This window comes from Vicugna pacos, chromosome 11 (genome assembly GCF_048564905.1).
Source record: "Vicugna pacos chromosome 11, VicPac4, whole genome shotgun sequence".
Classification (NCBI taxonomy): domain Eukaryota; kingdom Metazoa; phylum Chordata; class Mammalia; order Artiodactyla; family Camelidae; genus Vicugna; species Vicugna pacos.
This window is the reverse complement of record NC_132997.1, coordinates 65,475,989-65,488,413: the sequence shown is the minus strand read 5'-3', so window position 1 is coordinate 65,488,413 and position 12,425 is coordinate 65,475,989. Positions and strand designations below refer to the sequence as shown.

At 38.2% G+C, this 12,425-nt stretch overlaps 1 protein-coding gene across 2 annotated transcripts in view; it reads left to right on the top strand.

The window, feature by feature from the left end:
• The window catches only part of PRKG1 (protein kinase cGMP-dependent 1), a 1,109,393-nt gene that overhangs the window by 707,579 nt on the left and 389,389 nt on the right, over positions 1–12,425 (top strand). For both annotated transcript variants that reach the window (XM_006206633.4, XM_006206634.4), the window contains exon 4: positions 10,248–10,353. In XM_006206633.4, the coding sequence (XP_006206695.1) occupies positions 10,248–10,353 (106 nt within the window). The remainder of the gene's footprint in view (positions 1–10,247; positions 10,354–12,425) is intronic.

Genomic DNA, 12,425 nt, shown 5'->3' with positions numbered 1-12,425 from the left:
GGCCACGAGGAGCCTGCCTCAGGTGCAAAATACCTTTGAAGGTTCCCATTGCCTTAAAACCTTAAGTAAAATTGGCAGCCCTCTTCTGTTTTAAGTCAAGAAATCTTCCCCTACCTCCGTTTTTGAAGTCATTGTATTCCTTTTTGCTCCTGTGGTATTTAGTGACAGTAGGGTGGTGAAGAGGGTCAGAAAAATAGGGGGAGGAAAGCGGATAGTCTTACCTCAGTTTCAGAAGCATGTAATAAAAAAAACCCCCAAAAAACAAAAACCAAACAACCAACCAAAACTAGGCTTTGGAGTCAATTGAAACTGACTCTTCTAATCATTATATGTAGGACCTGGGCAGTGACTTAGCTTCTCTGAGACTCAGTTCCCATATTTCAAAAAAAGAACAGGAATATCTCATGGGATTAATATAGGTTAAATAGAAGTGGAACAGAAATAAAGTTCTTATCATATTGTATGGTAAATGTTGAATAATGGTACTAAAATCATGCTCATTCTTCATATCTGTACTCAAATTATCACCATCCGTTTGGCCCTTTCAGGTTCCTTAACATTTGAAAGTGAATTTAAGTTTTAAAATCCTTATGTTAACTTTTTGAAGTTTTTGAAAATACTAAAACATTATCGGTTGGCCTTACCAGTTACATTGTTCAAGGTATGAAGTAGAGCAGAATTTAGAGAAACAGTTATTTGATTTTATTGGTTTCATGAAAGGACAGCCCACTACACATCCTTTCAGATGCAGGAACGTCACGACAACACTGATAAGTGATCTTTCTACTATTAAGTTTATAATAGTGATTATTATCTGCAATGTCCAATTTTACAATCCACCATCTTCATAGAGTATTTATCATTAAAACTTTTCTAGACAAGAAGGTTTAACATATAACCCCCACGCTAACAGTGCAGCACTTTGCACGATGCAGATATGAGTGTGCTCCAGATGCACTGTAAACAGCAAATGGCCTTTTCTAATTAGGAAGCATTTGTCTCAGAACATTCTGGCAGTTGGAATTTGGCTTTAGGCAAACATATGCCTTAATACTGTTGGGAAGCCATTGTGGGATTCATGGACCCCCTCAAGCTCTCTTCCAAGTCGATTCCATAGCACTAAGTATCTGAGTGATCACAGATGATTCAGGCATCAAGAAATTGTTGTGTTTTGAGGGGAAAGGTGGGGGCATAAAAGTTGAATTTCTGGAATTCCTCGAGCATATTGTAAAGGACCTTATGGTGTGAGCTGGCATCTTTAATGTTAAAGGTGAAGTAAGAGAGTAAGCTAATGATACCTGTCTTGTCTTCCTCCCGCACTAAGCCCTCCAAAGCTTCCACCCATTCAAAGAAAAGATAGATCAGCAGAAACTTTCAGATCAGCAGAAACTTGCACCTACTGAGACAGTTCCCTGGAGAGCAGAGGTTGGCTTGGGGAAGAATAAGTTACTCTGGAATCCTTGTCAGAAAATTCTACTTGTGTTTTGCTGGCGGGGAAAAACACGAGGACAAGCTCAACTGAAAACCAGTTTTCTTCTGACAGGGATTCTGAGAGTCTAGGGTAATTTTCCAGTGAAGTAGAATAGAAACAGATTTTATTTGGACAAAATATTTGGCATGCACACAAAATTCAAATTAAAAAACATTTAATGAGCTCTTCATTTGTGATGACCCAGGCACAAGAGAAGCATGTAAAGAAATTATATGAATGTTGATATTTTGGAGCAGCACTGACCAATAGAAATGTAACGTGAGAAATACATGTAATCACAAATTTTCTAGTGATCACATTTGAAAAAGGAAAGAGGTGTGATTAATTAATAGTATATTTTTATTAAATCCAATATATACAAAATATTAACATATAATCAATTTAAAATTATTCATGAGATATTTTATGTTCTTTTTCATACTGAGTCTTCCAAATCTTGTATGTAATTTACACATAGAGCACATTTCAGTTTTACGAGCCTCGTTCCAAGTACTCAATAGCCACATATGGCTAGTGGTTATATTGGATAGGGCGTATTTAAAATTATCAAGGGATAGGGAAGTAGAAACCAGCTTGCAGAAAGTTTTTTTTTCCCTGAAACAGTCTGAAAAGGGAAAAAATACAACCATGAGCTGGATCTTGAAAGAATGATTAACAGTTTTAGAAGACAAGTGAGGAGGTAGAAGTCATTCTAGTTAGAGGGAACTATTATGAGCAAGGGCATGAGGTAAAACCAGCTCAAATCAGGAGGGCTGGGGAGGAGGCTAGGAAGACCTGGGAAGTGCCACCAGTGTGGCTTGTGGAATTTGAGCTCTGCCTTGGAAAGACCAGATATTGATTTCTTCTTAAAATCCTGGCAAGAGTCTTAAAGAAAATCAAAACAAACCATGGAACATTCTAGTTATCTAACCAAGTAAATCCATCTGATCAACTTTTTGTTTATTGTAGTAAAACGTGCATAACAAAAAATTGATCATTCTTACCATTTTAAGTGTGCAATTCAGTGGCGCTGAAGTAAGTACATTCGCATTGTCATGCAGCCATCATCACGGTCTATTTGAAGAAACCTTTCATTGTCCCAAGCTGAAACTCTGTACCCATTAAATGATAACTCCCCATACCCCTCCCTGGGAAACACTATTCTACTTTGTTTCTATGAATTTGACAATCCTAGGTACCTTATGTCAATAGAATCACACAATACTTGTCCTTTCGTGTCTGGCTTATTTCATTGAACATTTTCAATGCTCATAATGTAGCATGTATTACATTTTCATTTCTTTTTTAAAGCTGATAAATACTCCATTGTATGTATATACTACATTTTATCTCTTCACCCTTCAAAGAACATTTGGGTTGTTTCAACCTTTTGGATATTGTGAATATTCCTGCTGTGAACATTAGTGCACAAATAATTGTTCATGTCCCTCCTTTCAGTTCTTTTGGGTATATATGTCTAGAAGTGGAATTTTTGGTTCATATGTTGATTCTATGTTTAATTTTTTGAGAAACTGCTTTACCATTTTTCAGTGTACCATTTCACATTCCCACCAACAATAATGCATAAGAGTTCTAATTTTTTCATATTCTTGCCAACACTTACTACTTTCTGTTTTGTTTGTTTTAGAATACCCATCCTAATGGATGTGAAGTAGTATCTTCTTGAGGGTTTAATTTGCTTTTCCATAATGTTTAATGACGTTGAGCATTTGTTGTGACACTTAAAGCAACCTAGCACATTTATTTCTAGAGTATAAATATCTGTTGGACCAAGTGATTCTAATGTTAAGATGATTAGATTACTTTTTCATGGGAAAGATAGTTTTAAAAGTCTGAGAAAATAGTTTGAAGATACACTGTTACATTCATAGTATAGAAGTAAAGAAATTACAAGCTCATTTGTTACTTAAGTCACCAAGATTACCTTGTGATGTACATGGTCCTTGCACTTAAACAGCAGTTATCTGCAAATACATTTGCCGCTTGTACTTTTGAATAATATGAATAAAGCATTCATTATTCCACTATTTTATTTCCATTCATGTTTCCAGAGTAGAAAGGTGGGTGTTAGTGTCAGATTCTGTCACTGATGTGCCCTGTCTATTCAGGCTTCTTGATACCTTTCCAATTCATCCATCTCTCTAGCGTCATTGCCACCGAAGCCACTCAGATAACGAGAGCCTACTGATCTCACTGTCTCTCTCTCGCTTCCGTTGTCTGCTTTTCTCCCTCAGCGTACCATTATGCTACTGCTAACAATCTTTCTGAAGTGAACCATCTACTTTAAACCTTCATTCCTCACTCCTCAGTGACTTCAGAATCATGTCCTAACTCCACTGCAAAGATATGAAAAGCATTTGTGATTTCCTTATCCTTCAGTTTGACCTCTCTCTCTTGCCTTGCCCAGCGCGTCAGCCTCCCCGGACCACTTCCAGTTTGCTCCAGGAATCACCTCGTCGTCTTTACCCATGTGACGAGAGCCTTCTTTGTTTGACTTTCTTGGGGTGGTGGTGGTGATGGGGGAAACGTAATTTTCTTGCACACTTAGTTCTAGGGCCAGGTCTAAGAGGCCCCTGCTGGGCTCAGTGTTAACCCTTTATCTGTTGACCTGGGGGCAGCGGCGGTGGGGAGTGGGGGAGGGATCCTTGAGAGTCCTGCCGAGGAGGGCTGGGAATAGTCCGGGAACTCGGGGAAGTGGCTCCTGACTAAATAAGTAGTGTTTATTTAGTAACGATTTGTGTGTCCCTGTGGATGCAGACTAGCTTAGTATCACCTCTGCCCTTACCACCCTCACTGCTGCCTTCTCTAAGGTCATCCTATCTCCAGGATGCTTAGAGCAGCAGTTCTTAATCTTATGGGTGCCTTGGACCGATTTCTCACTCTGAAGCATATGGACCCTTCTGAGAATGTTTATAAAAGCATAAAATAAAATATACAGGATTACAAAGAAAACCATTTACATTGAAATACAGAGATGAAACATTGGATAATTAATTGTGATAAAATAACTCATTAAAAATAAGATCTAAATGGTCTAGTAACTACCCTGATTTCAAAGTAATGATGAGTGTAAATGAAATTTATAAGTATCTGCAGCAAATGTAGGATGATGTAAAAAATAGCCCTGGTTTCTTTGGGTGACAAAACACTTACTGTGATTTGTTGCCTATACTTATAATAGAAATGCCAAATTTCAGTAACAGGGTAGTAAAAATAAAGATGTTGTTTCCCTGCTTCACATCGACAGATCCTTGAGTTCTATCCACAGACTCCTTGGGGCTTCGTGGATCCCAGGTGTCTCTGTTCAGGCTCCTGTAACAAATACCATAGAGTGGGTGGCTTAAACAACAAACATTTATTTCTCACAGGCTTGAAGTTCAAGAACAGGGTGTCAGTACAGTTGGGGTCTTGGTGAGGGCTCCCTTCCTGGCTATGGTCTCACATGCCCTTTTCTCGGTAAGTGTGTTGTGGCAGGGAGTGGGAAGACTCCCCTTTTTATAAGGATGCTAATCACATCATGTGGGTTCCATCCTCAGGACCTCATCTTGATGTGACAACCTCTTGTGATACTATGATTTATAATAAATATATATTTGGTCTAAGTCCCTTTTCTAGCACAGAGTTCCTAAAATCCTTGGAATTTCCGAAGTGAGGAGAGCAACAAGTCTCACTTGTGTTAATGAGGTGACTTTTGGATTCTACTTAAGGATGGGGCTGGTTGCCAGGAGAACCAACCAGGTTGATTAGAGAATTGGCACTTTCAGTCTCACCCCCTGACCTCCAGGGAAGGGGGAGGGGCTAGAGATTGAATCAATCGGCAGTGGACGATGATTTAATCAATCATGCCTGTGTAATGAAGTCTCCATAAAAACCCGAAAGCACAGGGTTCAGAGAGCTTCTAGGTTAGTGAATACATGGAGATTTGGAAAGTCGCTCACCTGGAGAGGGCTTGGAGGCTCTGAACAGTTTCTCCATGCATTTCTTTTGTATGACTGTCCCCTGAGTTACATCCTTTTATAATAAACTGTTAAACTGGTAAATAAACTGTTTTTTGTTCTGTGAGCCATTCTAGCAAATGAATTGAGCCCAAGGAGGTGGGTCTTAAGAATCTCTGATTTATAGGCCGTCAGTCCGAAGCACATGTTACAGCCGGGGCTGTGGCTAACGTCTGAAGGTGGTGGGGGACAGTCTTGTAGGACTGAACCTTAACCTGTGGCATCTGACACTGTCTCTGGATAGATGGTGTCAGAATGGAATGGCGTTACATGACGCCCAGCTGGCATCCTGAGAATTGCTTGTTGGTATGGGGAACCCCCCATCTCCCACATTGGAATTGGTACCAGAGCTTATTTATTTCTCAAAGGCCCCATCTCCAACACTGTCACATTGGGGATTAGGGCTTTAATTTTTGACTCTGGGAGAGACACATTGAGTGCATAGCACCGGTTGAAGAACCTTGGCTTGGATAGTTCCTTCCGCAAAGCTTCCCGATGAGCTGTCTTGCTGCTTCCTCACGGGGAGTCTGTGCTGCCTTTTCTGTGTATTCACAGCCCCAGATACGAAACCCCTGCTAGCACTTACTCTTGATTTCATTTTCTAGTACACTGGACCCGAAGTCCGCAGCTCTTTTCTGTAAAGGGCCAGATTGTAAGTATTTTAGGCTTTGCCGTCCATATGGTCTCTGTCAAAGCTACTCAATTCAGTCTGACATGATATATAAGTATATGGGCGTGCCTGTGTTTCAGTAAGATTTTTATGGATACTAAAATTGGTTTCATAAAACTTTCACATGGCATGAAATACTCTACTTTTTAAGTTTTCAACCATTAAAAAAAGAAAACCCATTCTCAGCAAGTGGCTGTACAAAAACTGACCATGGGCCAGATTTGGCAAGAAGGATACTTGTCCAAGTCTGTTAGATTACATGTTTCTCAAGGGCAGAAATTGTCAGTTTGGTTTCTTTTCCTTATATATAGTGACGGTGTCAGCGACATTGGTGTAAAATAAATGTGGGCAGAATAAATGTTTGAGTCTGTAAGTGCTTTATATCCACACATGCTTTCTCTCTGTTCCTCCAAAATTTGAATTGAGCAGCAGATGAATTCCCAGTGGGAGAATTTTAGTCAAACCCAGGCTTGTGGTCTCATATTTTAGCACAGTTTTATGGCTCATTCCTCTATAACTGTGTTGTCCCCTAAGTGAAGGCCAACTTTTGCCTGTGTTGAAGGTGTTCGTAATGTACTCCTGCATTTAGAGATTCCCAGAGTAATAGGAACTTGCATATTTTCCACGGAGTTCAGTCTGGCCTTAACCTGAAAAATAAATGTTTCAACAGAGAACTTTAGATACGTACTTGAACAAAAAGGAAAATCCCTTCCCAGCACTTCCTCTGCTTTACTCTCTTCAGACTTCTGTGTTCAACATCAGTAATCACTGAAAACCACAGCAATTTTATTTGTGAAGTGCTTATCCCCTACAGAGATTAATATACCACTTAAGATCAAAGGTAAATGGATTTCTTTTTAATGTTCTCTTTAAGTTATGGAAGCAACAGACTTACACTCCAGCAGGCTGTTTAGGAAGCAAGATGTTAATCACAACTCTAATATAACCACACTTCTGACAACATGGCACGGTGATTACTAGTCATGCTTGCCCACCTGTAAAATGCTGACTTGACTAATATGCATATTGGCTGAATATAAAAAAGGTGTTGGCACCTTGCCCAAGGTCATGGGCAGATTTGCAGTTTCATCAAGTCATGTTCACTATCGTACAAAATATCTGAGACAGTTTTACTTTGAGGCATGTCTGTAGCCCCTCTAAAGGCAAATCAGAAGGTAAAATGAAAATACTGAATTCTGCGAACTTGTTTTTAGAGGTCATTTTTCAGCACGTGGATTATGATACCTAATTCAGTTTAGACATTTTAATGGAATCTTAGAGTCTGACTATGTATGTATCTTTGCAGGTGACTTTCACCTACATAAATTACATTAATTATACCCAATGTTTATCAAATATGAAGCATATTTCTTGACTTGGGGGAGACTAGGAAGACGGGGACATTTCTCTGAGAGAATAAAGTACACTCACTTGAGAAAAGAGACAGATAATTGACAATGTTGGTAACATATGCTAAGTGACAACAAGTGACAGGCAGAAAAAGCTCTAGTGGTTCATAGGATGGAAATGTTCATCAGGAGAAAGCAGGGACGGAGCCTGGCTTTGAAATGTGAACTCAGACTTAAAATGCTGCAGAGAACTTGGTGTATCCACACACATGCGCACACACACACCTGCCAAGCCTCTGCTCTTAACCCCACTGCTGCCTTACCCACTAATACCCACCTCACTTCACTCCTGAATTAACTGTGGCCTCTGCTTGGTGCTCCTTACTCCTTGTTTGAACCCATGCATACAGTATATTACCAGAACAATTTTCCTCACACTGAGCTTTCACCACGTTACTACTCTGCCCTGCAGTTTTTACATAAATTGTCATTTGATAGCACCAGTGTTGGTCTGTAGTCTGCTTGACTCCAGTGTATTTGAATCCAATATGTTTCCCTCTCCGATTAGTCTTTCTCCCGCAATCACTATGATCAGATCTTTTGGTTTAAGAGATTATTATAGCAGCTTTTATCTACTGTTACCAGGAGTATGCACTGCGAAATCTTTCTGCAGAGCAAAGCCTTAAAATGTATATATGCGTTATTTTACTGAGACATTATGCCTCTTCTCATGGCTTTGAGATGCATTTAATATATATGTGTGTGTGTATATATATATATAATGGTACAACTATTTTTATTGCTGCTATTTAAATGACAAAATTTGTTGATGCATCCTAATTTGTCCTTTGGGAGGAGGCTTTTCTATACTGGAAATACCTGGGAACCATTAAAAATGATGATAAATATAGAAAATAGTGATTTTTTTTCTAGTAAGCATTAAAAATATTTTCTGATCTGCCCATGGTGTATCCTTTAAAATTGTGGGGTTTTTTGCTTTGCTTTGTGCCTTAAGCTCTCTAATAGCTTTCTGTTCATCAAATGAATCCTTGCTTGGGATGCCTGGTTTCCAGGGCCCTGCATCAACCTTCTCTCCAATTACATGGTGCACCTACAGAGATCTCAGCCACTTCCATTGTTTTATCCCTGACTGGACTTGCATGGCCCAGGCTCACTCTCAGCTATGCTCTTGTTATGTCCTTTCCCACCTCAACTACCTTTTGTCCGTTTCTCTCCTAGTTCAACTCCTCACGTTTAAGGTTTTACTTGTGAATCTTGTCTTGACTTTCTCAGACCTCTGTGGCTATAGCATCCACTTGCATCGTTCATCTCAAGTAAACAGGTGTTCTGGAAAGGAGCCTGGATACAGCAGAGGAGCTAGAATGGAACTGGACAATACCTGTGAGAGGAGCTTCGTTTTTGATGAAAGTTGGTTTTGAAGGATATTTGGAATGCAGCCATGCATACACCAGTCCTTGCTGCTTTGTTCTTTTTCTACTTAACTGAGTGTCTTTTTTTCTCCAATAAAGAGCTGGCCAAGGGAGAAGACATGTTTTAGCTCCAAACAACTTTGCAAGGGAAAATTCAGAGATAAAGGTTTACTCTAGAGTGCAATATTTTGTCATCTTTTCCCTCTGGTCCTGTGTCTGTCTCCTAGCCCCTTCCTGCAGTGCATGCACATGGCCTGATTAGGCTAACGTTTTCTCCCCTCTTACTCTCAGATCTTGATATGTTGCATTTACTGGGTTTAGTATGAAAACTGAAGAAGAGAGAAGTGCATTCATCCATCTTTCTATGTCTGGCTCATTAAACTGTATCCTGGCCCCATTTGCTGGTCGTGCTCAAATCCCTTGCCCAGCCCTTCTCTACCCCCTTACCCCATGGGTAGGAGGTAAGAATTGGCTTTTTTGGTTCTTGTGTCAACTGAAAATATGTATTTTTATTATGAAAATATGCAAGCATACATAAAAACAGACAGCATAGTAAAATACATGTCTTGTGTACCCATCACACAGATTGTTACCAATATTTTTAGTGTGTTCTTTTAAGACCTATGTTTCTCTTAACATATTTTTTTACACTATAAATTCTGTCTTTTTCTAAACCTTGGCTTTTAGTCATGTGTGTAGTAGATCGAATGGTGAAGTTCTGTGGTATTCAGGTTCAATACTTAGTCATCGTCAAAGACAGTGTATGTAAAAGTAGAAATTAAAATTCAACAAACGTAGCTAATATAACTTCATATAGTAACTTCGCCACAGGTTACAATTTAATTGTAATTATCATTTCTATTCTATTAAATTCACCCCTAAACCTGAAAATTGAATTTTCACCTGTACCTCTTACAATTAAAATATGATCATGTGAGTCATTAGCACCATTCTGGTTAATTACCACAGATGTCATTTCTTGTGAACCTCTCTTACTCTTCGTGTGATTTCCTTCATAGATAGTCCTGATATTACTAAATACTTTCAATGTATACTTAGATATTCTCAACCCTTAAGGATGTAAGAGCAACAGGAACCTTCCTTATAGACGATAAACTAGTATTGAAAATGATGAACTATTTTTTGTGTGTAAGAATACTTGCCTTCCTAACAAAATAGGATAGCATTACGATAATAGCTTTAAACGCAGGTTAATCATTTTCATTCTTCTCCTGAGCAACTCATCACTTTTGCACAATGTAGTCACTGTTGGAAATTCTCTAATTTTTCCCTATTTTTTTTTTCCTCCAGCTCTTGTAAATGTGAAACTCTGGGCCATTGATCGACAATGTTTTCAAACAATAATGATGAGGACAGGACTCATCAAGCATACCGAGTATATGGAATTTTTAAAAAGGTAGGATGCTTTCTTTTCTCCTGAGAGTTTGTAATTCTCTTTAACCCTCCTCTGAAATGCAGCACAGGGAGCATTTTTTTTTTTTTTGCCTTTATCCCAGTCTTAATAGCCTGCAAATTTGTGGAAGTGAAAGACTTTGTGTTGGCTTCTTTCTATTTCTGATGCCAAATTTTATGATACGTGGTCAGGTCAGAACTTCAGAGTCTTTTTCAACATTCTGTCATAGAGGAGAGCAACTCTGACAAACAAGTGAGCATTTGCTCATACAAAAAATAAGGATACAGTCCATCTTTAACTATTTATCAGTTAATATATTTATGGTACCTTTTCTAAAGCAACCCACAGTGTAAGACTGAATCATCTCTTGTGTGAGGTTCCATATTAAAGATCAGATGACTAAGATGAGAAAGTTCCAGGAAGCAACTTATTATCCTTTAATCCTGAGTTTAAGCTCCCAAATTAATTTTATGTTGCAGCTCTGAAATACCAAAAGCTTTTCTCTTCTTGATGTTTTATATTATCATAATAACTCAATATACGACAGGAGTTGGGATAAAACACCAGCTTTCATTTCTTAGGAATATACTGATAGTCACTGAAATTCATTTCTTTGTCTCTCGGCTTCTTTTATTTTAAATACTTTATCATGAAAATGAATATTGACTACTTTGACTTTCTTTGGAAAAGTATTTTGTATCATTTTTTCTTTTCAAAACAGAAGTGTCATTAGTGATGCACACAGTATGTGAACTAAATGGGAGTGTAACACCAATTAAGATTTTATTTTTGAGAGTGAGAATGTTAAACTGGCTTTTTCATTTTACGTATTTATTTTTGGTGAAAAAATGGTTAAATGGAGCTAAAAAATCCAATTCATATTTCATTTCAGTGATACATCTTCACAGATAGCTATTGAATTTTCTTAAGATGCAATTTTATTTCTCACTTGGGTATTTGGTTAATTTTGTTTCTGATTAAGTAGCCATACATTTTTCATTTCCACATGATTTTTTCTATATTCCTGCTAAAAGGACAATAAACTTCAATTTGATGTCACATAATATATTAAAAATTTCCCTCTACTGGTAGGGTGTTGGGTTTTTAACTTAATATGATTGGCTGAAATACTTAGAAGTAGAAATGTAAATTTGTTTGTTTAGTTTGCAAGGAAATAAAATTATTCAGGTTTCATATGTGTATGTTATATTTGTATATATGTTGATATTGAGATATGTTGAGATATGTGTATTGAGATATATGTGTATATATATAGGTGTGTATGTGAATGGAGAGAAAGAAACAATGAATATTCATTTTAAGCCTTTATTAAAGTACAAGTTATTGATTTCTTGTGATGCAGCCCTAACAGAGAAAAATCACAATTGATAGTTAATGAAATGCTTATCTGTAGGACAGAGTCACTATTTGTCTTACATACCTAAGAATTGGGTGTTTATGATGTTGGTTTCAACTTCCGTAACTTTGTTTTCACAATGAAACGGGATGACTGCCAGTGCTGTTTTGCAAGACTGCGACGACAAACTTTTTTAGAGGCACAATTTCAGGAAATTGGAGGTGTCTTTCTGTGTGTGTGTGTGTGTGTGTGTGTTTAGTTGACCCTGGATATACTCTAATTTTTGTATGATTTTCAGAGCTGCCTGAATTTGTTGCCTATTTTGACAGATCAAACTTTAAATAGTACAAGTTGGTTCTCCAGAGTGTGTGCACATTTCTAGTTGGTCAGCTTAGAGCAGGTAAAGTGTAACTGATTTGTAAAAAGATAGGTGCTGACTTTGATGTCACTTTCCATCTGGCCACTCTGTAAAACATCAAGTCCACATCATTTGTGTATGTAATGATGGGCTGGGAGTCCAGAGAGGTGACAGACACAATGACCACTCTTGTCTGGGGCCAGCTTTAATCTTCCTAAATTATAACTACCAACTGGTTCTCTCTCTATAACCCTGCAGTGGCTCATGGTTCCTGTTCTGTTAGTTACAGTCTCATTAGCTGGATATTCAAGGCCCTCCTAAAGGCCAAAGCCCCCTGCTTTTCCAGCCTGGTTTCTTCTT